We start from the raw sequence: 18,770 nt of genomic DNA, 5'->3' as shown, positions 1-18,770 counted from the left end.
TCGATGGAAAGTCAAAACATCGATCTAAACGGATGCTTCAAGCTACGCTTTTATTTTGAAATTTCCCCCCGCACGCCCGGAGACAGTTTCCGCCCCATGCAGCGTCCACATCAAGTTAGCCACAAGCTAACTAATTTGCAGCCGTGGCTTAAAGTTTCGCGGCTGAGGGAAAGAGGATTTCCTCTCCTCTCTCTGCTATGTGGATATATTTCAGACAGACACTACTGCAGGACGGATCTCTCCCCTTAGTTTGCCGTCTACATCTACGTCTTTATCCGTATATAACCCCCGTATGAGATTGTTCATGGATATACCTCCACCCCCTCGCTCCTGTTATAAAGCTGCACATCACAGCAACGTCTTTTATAATAAAACTTTGCTCTAGTATTCTGTCGAACATTTCCATTTATTAAAATCAAGGTTGCAATAAATAAAAAATGATAAAGAATCATTATATAAAATCATATGTCTCATAATTTTACCTCATTTAAATCTCATAATGTGAAATCTGCCACATTAACAGGCCCTTGTGTAAAGTATGAAGGGCTGATATAGAGCAGAAATATCTGTAAAAGTCCGCATGTGTGTAAATAAGTTTAAGAAAAAATCTAAAATGGGAACACAGAAAAAATCCATAGCTATTGGTGCTAAAATGTTTGGTACTGAAAATGTTTGTTGTTTTAAATCAGTATGTTTTAACACAAATGTACATAGTTGTGTTCCTAATTCAAAGGTAATCAGGTCTTTGTTGTTTTTGTTAAAGACATATTTTTATTAAATACAGAGACCTGTCAATAATTTAATTGCAGAAACTTTTTTTATTGTAACTGTGTGAAATTTTTGCACAAAATCGCCTGATATCAATCCTGTGCCCCATATCGAATCAAATCATCATAGCATCATAGCAGATTTTGTGATATCAGAAAAATCGTACTGTTGTCCAAAATATTGAAATCATAACGTATCGGGATGAAACTGGTGATTTACACCCCTACTCTTATACGGTGCCTGAATTGATACTTTTAGGAGAAAAAAGTGTGTTAAAGGTCAGCGGGAGACTAGAAGCTTTCTGGGTGTCATCAGTCAAGTTTGAGAATTTAAACTGCAGATTTGACAGCTGAGAGAGGCTGTCTATTCTTTGAATTGGCTTATCTTTGGCTCTTTCAGTGGATACACCCATAGCATCCCAGCACAGACACCACTGCTTAATTTATCCTGACTTTGAAACTTAATTCAAACAACAAGGCCATTTTTCAGTCAACCTAGTGATTAAGTCTTCTGTTATGTTGAAAAATTCTTGTGGACTTCAATGCTCAGGCATCATGCAATGCAAGAATAGATGTAATAGGATTATACAGCCAAATACATGATTGAACCGACATCAGTAAAATTATTTCTTATTTTGTTTCTCACCTCAACATTAAACAGCGTGGATCCATATCCCTGCCACTCCTTCACCAGGGTCATATATTTGACCATTGCTTGTTCCTGGTTCATCCCCTGTAGCTTCTTCCACTTGTCCATGACGCTGGTCCTTACAGCCGCTGCCTCCTCCCTCATCCACGCCTCCAGGCTGTTCTCCTCCTCTAGTTTCTGCCGACTCAGTGAGCCACTTCTGAAGCTCCTCCTCAGCGTTCCCTCCAGGAAGCTTGAGCGTTTCCTCTCACATGTCCCTGAACGGTCGGCCACTGAGCCGGTGCCTGGAGCAAAAGCCTTGGCTGAATTCTGCACTCGGGCTCGCAACCGTACCATGGGGAACACCTGAGACATTTCAGGGATGTTGGCCTGGGAGCTGTGATCACCGAGGAGGTACTGAAGTCTCAGGGCAGCAAGAAACTGGAGAGTCTCCTCAGGGGCTGGATACTGACCTTTAATGACAGCTTCATGCGCCTGCAGGAACAGAGAATATGTTTGAAAATTACAGAACTGCCATAACACAATCATTTTTCTTTTCTAGTTATGTATTTGTCAGAAGCGGAATCTTTTAAAACATAGTGTGTACTTCTTCATGACCTAAAACTGCACTTTCACTTTAGTAACTTCTATAGTACCTGCTCAAACATGAAGGCAAACTCCACACTGTCTTTGGGAACATTTTGCGTGTCCAAGAAACAGTAGAGCTTGAAGTAAAACTTCCAGCCGGTGCTGTGTTCGTCTGGACTGGCTGAAAGCCTGGAAACACAGAGGGGGAGTTAGTGAAGACAGAGGGACAGAAAGATTACACTAACACATAAACAAATACACTGTAATGCTTACTTTTCAAACTTGGCGAGCACGTCGGCCACCACTGTGCGGCTCTCGATGGCTTTCTCTGTGTCGCCGTTGTGTTCGAAGAGAGCAAACATGTTCCTGCTGTCCTCCATGGCCAAACCTCTGATCAGTTTCTCCACCACCTAACACAAAAATCACTCAGAATGATACACAACCTCCAATACTGCATACAACACATCTTACAAGTGTGCACAGCACACTCTGATGGGGTTCCTTAGAAATGTAACCTCTGCCTGTCTCCTCATCTGCATCCAGTTGATAGACAACTTTCTTTATTGATAATTGGCCAAAACATACACTATAAATGGCAACTGAGACTGTCAGTGTTCATTTAGGGTACCACAGTATGAACTCTTCCTTGCCTGACAGGGGTTGGTTCAATCCACATTTGAGTTAACATGCAAGCTATGAATACCTAGGGCTTAGGACAGTGACAATAAAGGATGCATACAGAGGGAGAAAACACTGCTTTGTGCACAAGTTTTCAATTATATAACTGATTATACTTCTGGTTCCAAAGAAAGTTCATCTAAACTTTAACAGTTCTCACTATGAACATAACCATTCTAACTCAAAACTTCCCCAACTTAAACCTAACCCTCCTAGACCGAATCCTATCCATACTACATCTAAGTTTCCTCAACCTTAACCTAACCATCCTTAATCAAAACTTCTTAAAACTAACCCTCCTAGAGCTTATCCTATCCATAATACACCAAAGCTTCCCCAACCTTAATCTAACATTTCTTTACCCAATGATTCACAAGCTTAATCTACACGTCCTAGACCTAATCCCACCCATTCTACATCCAATCTTCCCCAGCCTTGACCTAACCATCCTAGACCTTACCCTATCCGTACAAAATCCTCAACCTAAACTTAACCATCCCAACAGTTCCCTTAATCAATCCTAAGCCTTAACTTTTGAATACTAATATGAATCCCAGCCTGAACCACTTTTAAATTTAACCTAACCATACTTATTCTAACCTTCAACAATCTTAACCTAACCCTAATAGATGTATAATAGATAGAATCTTTCTCAAAATTAAATCAAAACATACTTAATCTAACCTTCCTCAATCTAAGCTTGAGCTTTCTCTACCAAAATCTAACTCTCCCAAGACTTCCCCTCCTCGACCTTTATCTTAATTTAGTAAACATAACCAAAACCTAACTATACTTAACATAACCTTCCAAAACTTAGCCTTACTCCTAAGACCTATACCTGTCAATAATATGCCTAAGCTTTCTCAGCTTGGACCTAACCATTCTAATTCTTACCTTCCAAACCCCAACCTTAACCTTTCTCAACTTTAAACATAAAATTCAAATCCTAACCTTCCTATGCCTAACCCTACCAAGACTTACCTCCCTCAACCTTAAACTGACTTTAGTCAGTCTAACCTTACTCAACCAAAAGCTAACTATTCTTAACCTAACCTTCCAAAAGCATTCTAAACCTTGCCATACTGAACCCAACTTTGACCTCTCCCAACCTAAATCTAACTACAACAGCCCTAACCTAACCCTGCTAGACCTAACCCAATCCATACTTTGCCTAGGCTTCTTTGACCTGAACCTCACCAAACTAAACCCAGCCCTCATAAACCTGACCTTATCTTTCCTCAACCTCACGCTTAGCACACTAAACCTAACCCTACCCTTTGTTGACCTAAACCTTACCAATCTAAATCTAGCCTTGGCATTTCTCAAAACTAACCCTAACCATACTAAAGCTAACCTTAACCTTTCTCAATTAAAATCTTACAATTGTAGACGTAGCCTTCCATGACCTAAAACTAACCCTCCTAGACCTAACCCCATCCACACTAAATCAAATGTATTGCAATAATGCAAACATTCTGATGCATTATTGTGATCACTCATATTGTCACGCTAAAGAGGTTGTGATGAATTGCACCGCCATACTTTTGACTAATATTTTTTTCCCATTAGTTGTGGTTTAATGCTGGCTGACCACCTTGACTTGTGTTCTTGAAACTCCTTTATGCCACCCACCTCTCCAGCTGTTGTGTGGGAGTTGATGGTGATCTTGCAGGATCCCCCTCCGTGACAGTGAACCGTGGTGCTCATGTCCTGTCGGGCCACGATGGCACGGATTTCCTCCTGTGATGGGACATTTTCCCTGGATCGAGTCTTCCTCAGGGCATCGAGGGCGAAGGCGGCGTAACGATCCATCTCTGAGCCGGGGAAAAGTTCTCGAGTTCTGCAAAAAGAGACAAATCAGATGAATCACTTATTGCAACAAGGCTAAAAACTCTGCAAGATAACCTGACGTGAAACTGTCCAGTACCTCTTCAAGTGGAACTTGAGGTATCGAAGGATGCTCCTTGTGGGGATGAATGTGCAGGACATGCAGGCCAGGATCTTCCAGTTGCACAGGTTTCCTGGTCCTCCAGGCTGAGGCGGCCGGGTCGTCTGCTTTATCAGCTGGCAGAAGAGCTCGTCCCTTAAAGGTTTCAGCTCCTGGCCTGTCTGAAGGATGCCCTGGATGATTGGCATCGGGTCAGCAACCCCCTCCAGGTGCTGAAGAGAGCCGAACACTTTGAGGGCTTCGTGCTGCAGGGTCGTGTAGTTTCTGTTTCTTGGAGCTGATAGAGCAGAGGGTAGGATGTTATTGATCGGTCAGTTTGTGCTGGCTTGTCAGGGTTAAAATCCAGAAGTAGATGGCACAGCTGGGTTTAAAAATCAGCTCTTTTCGCTTACATCTGACTTTGCTACAGCCAACTTCTTGACTCAAATTCAAGTCAAGTGCACCAAGTCAGCCTGAGCATAGTCTTATCATACACTTAACTCTGAGAATATTTATAAAAGCAACTAATTCCAGAGCTTAACATGCTTAGTTTGAAATAATTCAACTTGCCAGTGAGGTGGATGTCCCCGTATGGCAGTGGCAATAGCGGGGTGTGCAGTGGGTGGTGGCTGTAGCGCAGTATTGGGTTCCTCTTGCAGATCTGCTCCACCACCTCCAAGTTCAAACAGTTCTCCTGCAGAAGCAGAAGAGACCAACTTTAGGATACTGCTCTTCTGGTTATTAATATGCTTAAATTTCTACAGAGAGACAGCTTCAACAAGTCCTTTAAATTTTATCAGTAGACTTCCTACCTTGATGTCCTGGATGAGCTGCTGTGTCGGTGTGTCAATAGGAGCTTTGGAGTCAATGACGTTCTGGATGGAGTTGGCCCAGCGTGTCGCTTCATTCAGCAGCTTACAGTACAGACGGTAAGAGTGTTTACGTCCGTACACAATCACGTTCCAGTATCCTGTGAGGAGGGGGACATGAAGAAGAAGTGGGTTAAACGACACAACAACGCAGAAAGAAGTTTTGTTTGATTTATCTGGACTGAATCACAATCTATGGAGACCTCAGAATAGAACCAAAGTTCAAACAAAGTCCCTTTTCTTTTCCCTACCTGTCTCTTTGAAGACTTTCTCGTCAGGTTGAACCACCGAGCAGAGGCTGTTCAGCACCAGTGTTCCCAGCTTTAGGGCGTTCCGCTCTGAGCTCTTGTAGTAGTCCAGGGAATTGTGGGTAAGAAGAAACCAGCGTTTCTTCAGCTTCAGTGAGGCCTTGGTGCTGTTCTTCATTTCTTTGTGCAACCAGCCTGGAGGATAAGTGGGTATAAGACTTTTTTTTAGCTAGAATAGTCCATTACCATACAGAAATACTCTGTTAAATCAGCCCAAAACTGCAGCAGTGAAACTCAGAAGACTTGTGCAGATTATTGAGCAGAATCTTGATTTTAGCTGGAGTATTTCAGGTTTTATAGGCTTTTAATTCAGTTAAAACCATGGTGTCAGCTGCGACATGTGCAAGCACGCAATTTTACAAATGAAATAGTTGTTTGTTGTCTTATTTTTTTAGGTTTAACATCTTGTTTACATGTCCTAAAAACCCTTAAAAGCATGACAAAACCCATCAGACAGAGTAAGTGGTTGCATTGTCACCTCTGATGATGAACTCCTGTCCGTCCACACGGGTGTCTCCTTTGGAGCGCTGCAGCAGAGTGATCCAGTGGTGCATCTCCTCAGGCGTGTCGGCATTGCAGTGCAGCACGCGGTTCGCCGTGATGATGACAAAAGAGTTCGGCCTGGAGAGAGAGAGGAATTTAGTAATGTTGATAGTTACAAGAGACAAGGCTCAAACTCACTTTTAATGATGACAATGATCAAAGCTTCAGAATCACATTAGTCAAGTTTGTTTTTGTGTAAAAGGGATGTGATCCAAAGTAACTTTGCTCTCTACATAAAGCATAAAACATAAGTTTTTAAACTAATCAATTCAAACCTGCATGATACAGTGGAGCAATACTGAAGCTAAAGCTGATGAAATCAGTTTATTCTTGTGTCATCCATGCTTTATTTCCAGAGATATGCAGGATTAGCCCCCTCTAGTGGCTGAATGAATATTAATTAAGTACAAAGGAGAGACCTTTCATTTAGAGCTGATTCCTATGGCTCTCCAAAGATTCTGCACCGAACTTTTTAGGCAAATTATAGAGCTAGTGTCTGAACCAACAAGGAAAATAGCTCTCACTGCTTTAATATGTGATATAAGGATGGGTTTCATGTTTATATATGTGTAACACTGCAGACTGATGTGCTCTTAAATCCAGGTCCTCACCTCTCTGGATTATCTGATGCACAAACAGAATCGATCATCCCGACGTCCAGCGTTCCCTGTAGGATAAAAAGAGAGAGGGATTCAGAGTGAACAATGAACAATCTGTTTGGAGGGTCGTATTTACTTGTTTCTTCACTGTTTACTATGAAGACTGGAATCATATTTTACTTTTTTTAACCCCACCCTCTTAGGTTAAAAAAGTAAGAACATAGATTATTTTAATACTTACCACAGCGTTCTGTGGGTTTGCCTGCTCATCATGCATCTCTCTGATCTCCTGTTCTGTCGAGCCATGGACCTGACTCAGCACGCTGAACCACTGACTGTAACCATGGAGACCACATCATCATCATCATCATCATCATAATACACATCCATGCAACATTATCACATTGTCATACTTTTTCTCTTCAATGGTGTGTGAAGTTTAGCATGACACACTTGAAAGAAAAGAACCAACCAAACAAAAAGTCAAATAAACAAATGAACAACTAATCGACCAAATGGACAGGCAATCAACCAACCAAGCAACCAAACAAACCAACTAATCAAACAATCAAACAACCAACCAAATGGACAGCCAATTAAACAACCAACCAAAAAACCAACGAAACAAAAGTACAACCTGTGGGACAAAAAAAAGAGAGAACCAAAAACCCAACCAACCAACCAACCAACCAACCAACCAACCAACCAAACAAACAAACCAACTAATCAAACAATCAAACAACCAACCAAATAGACAGCCAATTAAACAGACAACCAACCAAACAAAACACCAACCAACCAAACAAAAGTACAACCTGTGTGACAAAAAACAGACAACCAAAAACCCAACCAAACAAACAACCAATCAAACAACCAACCAACCAACCAAACAAACCAACTAATCAAACAATCAAACAACCAACCAAATGGATAGCCAATTAAACAGACGACCAAACAAACAAACAACCAACGAAACAAAAGTACAACCTGTGGGACAAAATCCAGACGACCAAAAACCCAACCAAACAAACAACCAATCAACCTAACAACCAACCAACCAAACATACAAAAAAACAAGAAAACAAACAAAAACAAAAGAAAAGCTAACCAAACAAAAGACTGTCCAAACAAAAGAACAACTAACCAACCATAAACCAACCAACCAAACAAACGAACAGTGAAAGGCCAGACAAACAAATGAACAACTATTGGACTAACTGGAAAGCCAATCAACCAACCAACCAAACAGCCAACTGACCGGTCAGTTAACAAATGAACAAACCAAACAAACAAAACAATTAACTAACCAAGTGGTCAGTCAACCAACCAACCGACCAACAAACAAACAGCCAATTAAACAGACAACCAACAAACCAAACAATCAACCTAACAAAACAAAAGTACAGTCAACCAACCAAACAACCAACCAACCTAAAAATCAAAGAACCACTCAACCAACCAACTAAGCAACCAACCAAACAAACCAACTAATCAAACAATCAAACAACCAACCAAATGGATAGCCAATTAAACAGACGACCAAACAAACAAACAACCAACGAAACAAAAGTACAACCTGTGGGACAAAATCCAGACGACCAAAAACCCAACCAAACAAACAACCAATCAACCTAACAACCAACCAACCAAACATACAAAAAAACAAGAAAACAAACAAAACAAAAGAAAAGCTAACCAAACAAAAGACTGTCCAAACAAAAGAACAACTAACCAACCATAAACCAACCAACCAAACAAACGAACAGTGAAAGGCCAGACAAACAAATGAACTATTGGACTAACTGGAAAGCCAATCAACCAACCAACCAAACAGCCAACTGACCGGTCAGTTAACAAATGAACAAACCAAACAAACAAAACAATTAACTAACCAAGTGGTCAGTCAACCAACCAACCGACCAACAAACAAACAGCCAATTAAACAGACAACCAACAAACCAAACAATCAACCTAACAAAACAAAAGTACAGTCAACCAACCAAACAACCAACCAACCTAAAAATCAAAGAACCACTCAACCAACCAACTAAGCAACCAAACAAACAAACAAACAAACAAAAAGACAACCAACCAAAAAAATAAACGTACCTGGCATCCTCAGCAGACTCTGCGATCAGATGGTAGGTCCTCTCTGGCATCACAATGTCAATCCCATTCTCCTTACCGGTGTTATCGATGATTTCTCTGCACAGAACAAAAACAAAAACCCGCTGATCTCTCTGTAAATGTCTCAGCACAATTTAGAAACATTGTTCTTCCTGAAGTTATCATCATTTTCCAAATCCCCAACACACAACCCCCCCCCCCCCAAAAAAAAGCATACTTTGTAGAGGTTGGTGCATAATAGAAGGTAATCATGCATATTTTTGGCTCAGCTCCCTTATGAACAAAGTAAGCAAAAGCCTGATTCTCTGATATTTCTCTGAATTATCCTGACAGATTTTCCTGCTGTGTGATGTGTGGTAAGAGTGATTTTATCCTCCCTTATCTAATTGGAAGACAATCTGAGCTGCTCTAATTTAATAGCTCATGGTAAAAAAACAAACAAAAACAAAACTACGGAACATTTCGCTTTCTCCATTCGCTCCAGGCAGCAGGAGTGGTCTGCTTCCATGAGTCTTTAATTTAATGTTATTATCGTTAAAACTTTTCTTCTTTTTTAATTTGCAACTAAAACAGCTCCTTCTTTTTATGTCCTGTGGTACTGGAGTCATGTGAGCAGCAGACACAAGTGGAAAATACACCTTGCACTCAGAGTGGCTAGCACTTCATATTATGCACTTTATCCAGCATGTTCCAGTCCTTACTTTGCATCATGCATGTCCAGAACACCCTTCATCTTCTCCTCTCCATCATTCTCAAAATACATGAGTTTGCTCTGCCTCAGCACGAACCAGCGGCGCTTCCAGTTACGGCGGGACAGCGTGGACGAGCCCCCTCCCTTCTTGTGCAGCCAGCCCTGCTTCAGAGCCTCCTGTTTGGCCCGGAACCAAAGGAAGGTCTCATCTTTCAGGACGCACCAACGCCGCTTCCACGTATTCATCAGGCCGCCTGCGGAGGGAAACAAGACATTTATATGCACTAATTAGGAAGGAAATGACTGTTGAGGGCAGAGATTGAACTAATAGGAAGCAAAAGCAGTTTAAACTCCAGGTCTAACAGCTGAATTCTCATTGAAAGCTAGTTTCTCATCTTGGTTTGGTGTCTTAGGCCTGTGAAGAAGTTAAAAACTAAAAGAAAGAGTCACCACATCCTTGTGATCTGACATCAGAATCTCTTCAGTTTTGTTGCACATTAAAATAAAACTTATGCTTATTCTAACTGGGCTCAACTGAGATTATAAGACTTTATTTAGAGGCTGTTTTTCTATTTTCTTGTGAATGACTTTTTGAAAAAGATTGTCAGTCTAGGTAAGAAGACAATACGTTTTGCTCTAAAGACTCTTAAAAGAGTAAAAGTGAATTTCAGCACTATAGATATAAAAAGCTTTAAGTGCTGTAATGAAGGAAATACCTTTAATGTAGAGGAAGCTGTGGAAGTAAGGAAGCGTGACACAGCTGTAGACGGAGTCCCGACGATATGACAGCTCATCATCGGTGTCAAATCGGTCAAAGTCGTCCTCACTGTCCTCAAACTGGAAAAACAACAGAAAGAAGACACTCAGATTGAATGCAGCCATTGCCAGTGTTATACTACTGTTTGTTTGTTGACATCTAAAACTAGATTTTTGATCAAGTGTCTATGTTAGGCATGAGTGGTTGTTTTTGTGCCCAAGCTCACTTATAAATAGCCACTCCAATACAGTAGGTGGTAGTATTGGCACAGTTGGCTTGGAAATCCACCAAGAACAACCAACCACTTAGGTCAACATTAATATATGAATGCTCTGTGCAGACACTGAGGTCCGCACTGTAAATGACTGCAGATGTTTTCATTACTCTTCTTTCTTCTGCATCTACTTTGAAGCTCGGAGGATGAAATGGGCCTCTGCTGATGGTTTTTGAAGAAACACGTGATGCTTTAACGTTGTGATCACAACTTCCACAGGCCATTCTCAGGCCAACATGGACCGTATCTGAGACAACATCCTCAAGTTGACCTTGGTACAGTGCATGAATCTGGTACTTAGATCCAGGCCCAGGTTCCTATTGTAAAATCCCTCTTGCACCCTGTTGTTTGCTAACCTGACACGCTAGATGGATTTGTTTCACACATCCATCTGGAAAACCTTCAATATACAGTGTTTGGGAAAGGGCAGGGGATTTGAAAAAAAACTTGAAGGGTGATTGGATGAACACTCTGTCACATCTTTACAGGCCAATCAGAGCAACAAAACACGTCACCACTACCGAGGTGCACGTGCAAGATGGATTCGCCAGTGAGAAACAAGGAAACGGGCATATCCATCTGCTTTGCAAGGTTACTTGTATGCTATGCTTTAACAGGAATTTATGTCTGTTTTTAGCATTAAGATGCCAAGTCCATCCTTCTCCCCAGTGACATTTTCCAGCTCTTCCTGGGGGATTCCCATGCCAGATAGGACACATAATCCTTCCAGTGAGTCTTTGGTCTCCTCCCAGTTGGATGCATATGGAAGACCTCCCACAGGGAGGTGACCGAGCTCCTACCTTTAAGGCTGAGCCCAGACAACCACCTGAGGAATTTCATTTCCCCAGATTGATCGTACAGTCTCTTTTTCTGTTTTACCCAAAGCTCACTACCATAAATAAGGGCTGGAACGAAGAATGGCCAATAAATTGAGTGCTTTGCCTTCAGACTCAGATCTCTCTTCACCACAACGGTGTGGTTACCAAGAGGTAATCCTTAATGCTTTGTGAGATCACATCTGATCTGTCAGACTTGCTACAGAGGTGGTCTGGGATGACTTTAACAGCTATGGACAGGTTGTGTCAGGGCTACCAGAAGTGGCATATATTAAAGACCCCCCTCCATCAACTTCAAACAAAAGTGTGGCTTCATTTATGCCCGTCAAACCTCTCTTGGAAAGATGAGAATCACGGCTCATTTTAGAGACCCAGATAATATGTCAGCAATTAAAGCCAAACAGCCCAAACAGCTCTTCATTTGGCCCCATGTTGCCTTCATTGTGCCATTAAAACAGCCTGTTACTCTTGCTAATGAACTCACCGATGACTGAGCACCCTCCGAGCTGAAGCGGTAGGCCCCTGAGCTGTTGTAGGTCCCCACCGAACCTCTGTATTCAGGAGACCACTGGCCGCTGCAGGGGTTGGAGAACGCCACACTGCCACTAGACACAATGGCACCCTCATCGTAGTCATCCTGGTCATAGTCTGAGTCTTCATCAGGCGGTATGAGCTCCACCAGGTCGTCGGACTGGGCCTCAAATGAAGCTTGGGGATGGCAGTAGGCCGAGTCCCCGCTGGATGAGGCACTGTGGCAGGCAGAGGGCACTGGCGGTAAAGGCAGCGGCTGATTAAGCACAGTAGTTGGCGGCAGCTGTGGGATCACTCCGTCGTTGGCGTATGGGTCTTCTTCAGACGAGTCATCGCTTGTTCGGATCCCGCTCGTCCTTTGCCCGTCTGAGTGGCCGTGCTCACTTGGGTTTGGCGAGTCTTTAAAGGCGTCATCATCAGCTCCAAAGCCTTCATCGACCTCTTCTTCATCATTCCCTCGTCTCCGTCCACCCTCCTTCTCCTTCTCGTCCTCTTCGCCTACTCCCAACGAGCTCTCGATGTTCCTCACGCATTCATCGATCTCGTCAAAGTTCAACGACTCCAGGAACTGCTGCGCCGCCTTGCAAGCTTCGTCCTCCAGGCGCCTGAGCTCCTGATCCCGGAGGAGCTGCAGGCGGTTGAGGGAGGCTTCAGTCAGAGAGAGCTCCTGACGCTCCTTCTGCCTCTGCAGCGCCTGGATTTCCCGCTCCAGTCGAAGGATCTCCTCCACCTGAGACGCTTCATGAGGACGGACTGCTTCCTCTTCTTCAGACACCCCCTGGAGCGGCTCGGGTAGCTCCAGCTCCTCCATCGAGACTGGGACTGTTTCAGCTTCTACTGGAGGTGGAGGCGGAGGAAGGGCGAGAGCCGCTAACTCCACAGAGTGGCGGAGCTCCTCCAGTCGTCTGGCCTCTTCAGCCTGAGGACGGAGAGAAACATGTAAGCTATCTGATAGAAGCTCTTATCCCATTGGATGTCTTTGGATTATTGAATTAAATATAACAGAAATACAAACATGTATCTTACAGAGGAAAAAGCAAACAAATCCTGTGATCTTTCAGAGCTCTTTGCACATGAGAACAATCCTTATATTTACAGATTTACAGTGTAAGTATTCCACTAAACTTCAATCAACCATTAACACTCTAAATAATGAGTTTAATCATCGTACCTCTGCGGCGAGTCTCTCAGCCTCCAGCCTCTGCCTCTCCCTGCACACACACAAACAAACAGACATGAGATGACTAGAACAGACAGCAAGAAACAAGATTTACCAAAACAAACAAGTAATTACATTTCCCGTCTTATCCTGGCCATTTATTCCCATAAAATCCATCCAGGAGAGGGCTGCAAAGGTCAGACTTATAAATATACTACAGTACAGCTGTGAGTGCGTGCTAATGAGTGTAGGTAGAAGGAATTGAAGGAGTTTTATGTTTGTTTAATTGCAATAAGAACTGAAACTTTAAAACTGGACAAACAATAAAGAGTGCAGGACAAAAGAGATGTATCTGTATGAGGTGTGGAAAATAGCTCATTACATTTATGCACATTACTGTGATTGGTTTGCTTTTCCTTGTACGTGAACTTACAGTGCATTTGGCGAGTATTCACACCCCTTCACTTTTTTCAATTATGTTATATTGCAGGGATAGAAGGGGTCGAATTAGAAATGGGCCTTAACACCCGTACATACACTGAGGGTCTGACCCCAACAGTCAGAACTGGTTTAAACATTCACAGGTTATGTTTTTATAACAAAGGAATCCTCAAACATGACCAGCCCACCTCTCTATCTCCTCCTCCATCCTCCTGCGCCTCAGCTCCTCCTCCTCCCTCCTCCTCCTCTCCTCAAGCAGCTGGCCGAAGGCTCGGCGGGCCAGCTGGCCCCTGAGACGTTTCTGGAAGGTGAGCGCTGCCCAGCGGAGGAGCAGGAACTTCCTTCTCCAGTAGAAAGCCCGGTAGTTCTTCTGGATGACCACAATGCACTGCAGCAGCTTCCTGTACTGCTTCCTGTGTGCAGAACAAAACATCAATACAATCAGTTAACAAAGACGACTATTGATTCTAGGAAGATTAACCCTCAGGTGCCCAAAAATAAGTAGTTACACTGGGCATGCTTGAGACGAAAATGGACGCAGCTTTGAATGTGACAGTGATCAGAAATTACTATAATTTTTTTTGTTTTTTCATTTTTCCAGGCTGTAGGACTTCAAAAAGTTACAGTGAGCGCCTTCAAGACAAAAAATGCCTGGCATACAGACACTGCAATTAAACAATTTATTAATTTTTCCCACCTGATTTGCAATGATTCTTAATCAACATCAAATCTAATCATAAATGTTTTTTTTAATCATAATTTAATCCTTCATATGTCTGCTTATTTGTATTTTGGATGAAAAAATAGAAAAGATAAAATGTTTTTCATTTACTACATGCACAAAAATCCATCACATGGATTCACATCTTTAAATATTTTACTTTTTTGAACTGAGATTTAAAAAACTCTAACACCCACACATAAAAAGCAAGAGAAACATGACAGATTAAGATTTATTTCCACTTATTTCCATTCATTTTTAATCAACATCAGACCTGATCATTAAAATTAAGAATTATCATATTTATTTATTATTTTATTTTAGTTTAAATTCTAGGAAATAAATCTATATTTGGCAACAATGATCCAGTCTGGTGTTTATCTATAAAAAACAACAAATGCAGAAACGTTGGGAACATTTCTCACTCACAGCATCATGTATGATGCAGATATTTTTTGTCACAAACATGCTCAGTGAAACAATTTTTTAAAATTTGCAAATTTCAAATTATAAAATTTTTTAATATTACAATTACATCTTCTACTATAACAACTACTAATGATAATAACAATAATTTTAATATTAATGTATCAAAAACACTTTTTGTTACTTATTATTGTTATATTCTAAGCTGTGACAACAACCATCAGGGAAAATCCCATTTGTTTCATATGAAACAAATGTCACTTTTTGTGTTTTTAATCAAAGAACTGGAGTGGTTTTATGGAATAAAGGGTTAACCCTTAGAATCCCAGTTTAATCACACAAAACTCCAACAGTTTTTATGTAATACAAAAACACGTAAATTGCTATATTTTCTGTATGCTTCACGCCAATTGGATTTCCTTGGAGATGATAAAAACAACGGTGTTTATACACAATAACTGTTTTTAACGGTGAGATTTTCAGAAACGTTACACTGAACTGAGCTTGTACCAGAATGCCGCTGTACATACAAAGCAATAAAAATTCTTCATTTTCATTCTTAAAATTTGATATTTTTCCACACTGTTTATGCATTATTTTTCAATCTTAATTAGACCTAATCATAAAAATCTAATATCAGTTATAATTGGGGAATTAAATCTTTAAATCTAAATCTAAATGCATAAACACCCCTGTTTTAAAATGTTTTATATTAAAAAATTAATATAAAATGTGCAAAACAGATTTTAGTTATTGTTTGTTATTAAAGCCATGAACATGCCAAAATTGAACAAGAAATTTAATTTTTATACACACATGATATTTTAAACTGGGATTTTGTAAGATTGTTACACTGAGGGTGTTTGTGATGAAATAAACATCTTAGAATACCATAAATTAATATTCCTCCCCCTTTTTAAAAATCAATGTCAGATCTGATCATATGTATAAATCACTTTTTTTGGGGGGGGGGGGGGTTTGTTAACCCTTCAAATGCTAATATAATTGCATAAAAACTCAGATTAGCAACAGCTTCAATATTTTGATGCTTTTTTTAAATTAGATTTTAAAAATTATTTCCCTGAGTATGTTCGTAGCAAAAGATGGACACCACACAACAGCAACAGCAATAAAAATACTTTACATTAATATATTTTTCACACTGTTTTTGCTTTAATTTTTTTATCAGCGTCAGACATGATCACGGCTATCAGATGTTATATATTTGGGGGAATCTAACCCTTAAAATGTCAGTTTAAGTTCATGAAACCTCAAACATTTTAACTGTAAAAATGCCAACAAGAAATCACAGATTCTTCATATAATATATACAAATTTGATTTCCTTAAAGGTGATTATTACAGCCCTAAATTTGCCAATAATGAACAATACCTTAAATTTTCATATCATTTTTTTATTGTGAGATTGAAAAATTGTGACACCACCATGTTTAAAACAGACAATAGACACCATACATAAATAGAAATAAAATTAACATGTCTTCCCACTTTTCTGATCTATTTTCTAGTCTTACCTGGCCATGTAGCCCATGACGTGAGCCTGGATAATCATGGCAGCTTTCAGCACCTCCATCTCCCGCTGCTTCTCCAGGCGGTGCTCCAAAGACTCCCGGAGGAAGACCTGAGAGAGGAGGAGGAGAGGACTTCTGTTATTTGTTTCTCTGGAGTTTTCTTTCAACATAAAGACAAGTCAGCATGTAATCTTTGATGAACTCTAGATTTAAAGCCAGAAATAAAAGACCTATAGTTCAACAAAAAGAAGAATATGTCTGACTCAGAGTCTTAAAGAGCTAAATTACACACACATTATGAATTTACAAGTAAGCAGAGTTAAAAAAAGGCCCTCCCTCCTTTTTTACAACATCACCATTAAACAGAAATTCACTTCCACAGGAACAAAGCAGGCGACACAAATCAAATCCAGACCCTCCTCTCCTTTTGTTCACGCTGCTAAAGAGTGCAGATTACCAGGGCGAGCTTTTACAGCTACATCTCTCCGTGAAAAGACGGATCTCACAGCCTCTTAGTGCAGCTGCCTGCTGCAGGAGCCAAGCTGTCGTCCATTGATGGAGAAACGGGGCCCGCTGAGGGACGCCTAGGGTTAATCCGATTAGGGAGGGAGGAAAATGAGATATGGGACGAGGTCTGGAGTGACAGCGACGGCGGGGAAATGTCACGGTGCTGCAGGGGTACCCGAGTACAGATTGGCTTTCTCCCGTTGAATGGTGCACCCGTGGAAGTGTGCGGTTTTTAGTGTGGGTTTGTTGTTGGCAGAGTGACAGAGGCTTGAATCCTCAGAGGTGAAGCGCTAATGCGATTTCCAGGAGCACATGCAAACTCGGGGTGATTTGGACGTCACTCACAAGCAGGTTAATTAACAAGGAAACATGCAGGACGTGCCCCAGAAACACACACTAATGCACACACACACACAAAACTCAAGAGGGGGGGGGGGATAAAAGTTCGGATTTTTTCAGTATTTTTCATTTCATTTTCACTTTTTTTCAACTTTACTTTTTTCTGTTGAATTTTTACAGCTGGTTTATTAGTCTAGTTTAGTTTTGTTGTGAATCTGCTTCATTTTACAAGCAAAATTCCCAAAAAGTTGGGACACTGTGTAAAACGTAAACAAGAGTGCAATTATGTGTAAATCTCATAAACCCAATTTTTTAAAATTCAAAATAGAAAAAAAAACACATCACATCAGATGTTGAAACTGAGACATTTTTACAGTATCAAGCAGCAAAAAATCTCAAAAAAGTAGGGACAGGACTATACTTCCATTTCTTCTGACAACAGTCTGGAAATATCTGGGCAGCTTTGGAGGAGGAATGTTGTCCCATTCATGTTTGATGTAGGATTTTTCCGTTTCTGATGCTCCAAATGTTTTCTGTTGTTGAAAGATCTGGACTGCAGTCCATTTTAGCACCTAGACTCCTCTCCTCTTTCAGTACCAACTTAGGGACACTATATCTTGTTTTGAGCTCAGTGCTAACTTTATTGTAAAAGCAAGCATTATGTGTCTGCAGCAGGTGTGAGTGGTACACATATGATGCTTCTCTCTTGTGTTGTCAATGTCACAAAAATCGCACCAATATTTCCGGCACCTTTTGCTAGCATGGCCTTCTTGTGCATCCCTGTAACAGCATGCTGTGTTCAATCATGCTCCCCTTTGAAATCTCCTGCAGGCACAAAGTGCAGGAAGCTTTCGTCAAGTCGCCAGTGACCGGCTCAAGCCATGTCTTTGATGTTTTCCATTCCTTGTTGTTGCTGTAAAGCTGTTTCTTTTTTGCGAGTCCATCAATATTTTAACACACATTTGTGCTTCAACTGAGGAAAAACATCCAAAGGTGAAACTTATCCCAGCAGGATTTGTGGCTTTTAATGCTGTCAGCATCACTGATGTGCATAAGATTAACTACCATGATCAGTGTATGATGGGTTACTGTTTGTGCCGGATGAGCTGATCTATGATCAATTGAGTGTTTACTTGTGATTACAGAAAAGTAATGTCAAAATGCGGAACAAGGGGCATCCTTTTGTTGGCTACTCTTCCCACGACATAGGCATAGCCAACAGAGATGCAGGCTTTTCAACTGTTCCAGGATAAAAGGCTGGATGGTCCCTCTCTTCTTTAGTCTGTAAGACACGGCATCCATGGTTTCCAGAAATAATATAAACATTTTGATTTCTTTTTAACCACAGAACAGTTTTCCATTTCACCTCAGTCCATTTAAATGAGCTTTGGCCCTGAGAGGACGGCGGGGTTTCTGGATCCTGTTCACATATGGCCTCTGCTTTGCATGATCCAGCTTTAACTGTCGTTTGTGGATGAACAGGCCATTCAATCATGTCTGCTTTTAATGCAGTGGCCCCTGAA

The 18,770-nt window shown here is 41.1% G+C and overlaps 1 protein-coding gene across 3 annotated transcripts in view; it reads right to left on the bottom strand.

Moving 5' to 3' along the window:
- myo10 (myosin X) overlaps positions 1–18,770 on the bottom strand; it is a 167,976-nt gene that overhangs the window by 6,016 nt on the left and 143,190 nt on the right. For all 3 annotated transcript variants that reach the window (XM_041803145.1, XM_041803146.1, XM_041803148.1), the window contains 18 exons: positions 16,405–16,511; positions 13,912–14,136; positions 13,295–13,334; positions 12,077–13,042; positions 10,442–10,562; positions 9,736–9,979; positions 9,017–9,112; positions 7,149–7,242; positions 6,920–6,975; positions 6,244–6,386; positions 5,709–5,900; positions 5,401–5,558; positions 5,159–5,282; positions 4,589–4,886; positions 4,294–4,501; positions 2,257–2,393; positions 2,052–2,172; positions 1,414–1,890 (listed from right to left, as the gene is read on the bottom strand). In XM_041803145.1, the coding sequence (XP_041659079.1) occupies positions 1,414–1,890; positions 2,052–2,172; positions 2,257–2,393; positions 4,294–4,501; positions 4,589–4,886; positions 5,159–5,282; positions 5,401–5,558; positions 5,709–5,900; positions 6,244–6,386; positions 6,920–6,975; positions 7,149–7,242; positions 9,017–9,112; positions 9,736–9,979; positions 10,442–10,562; positions 12,077–13,042; positions 13,295–13,334; positions 13,912–14,136; positions 16,405–16,511 (3,807 nt within the window). The remainder of the gene's footprint in view (positions 1–1,413; positions 1,891–2,051; positions 2,173–2,256; positions 2,394–4,293; positions 4,502–4,588; positions 4,887–5,158; positions 5,283–5,400; positions 5,559–5,708; positions 5,901–6,243; positions 6,387–6,919; positions 6,976–7,148; positions 7,243–9,016; positions 9,113–9,735; positions 9,980–10,441; positions 10,563–12,076; positions 13,043–13,294; positions 13,335–13,911; positions 14,137–16,404; positions 16,512–18,770) is intronic.

Source organism: Cheilinus undulatus, linkage group 13, assembly GCF_018320785.1.
Source record: "Cheilinus undulatus linkage group 13, ASM1832078v1, whole genome shotgun sequence".
NCBI lineage: Eukaryota > Metazoa > Chordata > Actinopteri > Labriformes > Labridae > Cheilinus > Cheilinus undulatus.
Note: the sequence above shows the minus strand (reverse complement) of the source record. Positions and strands in the feature narration are given on the sequence as shown.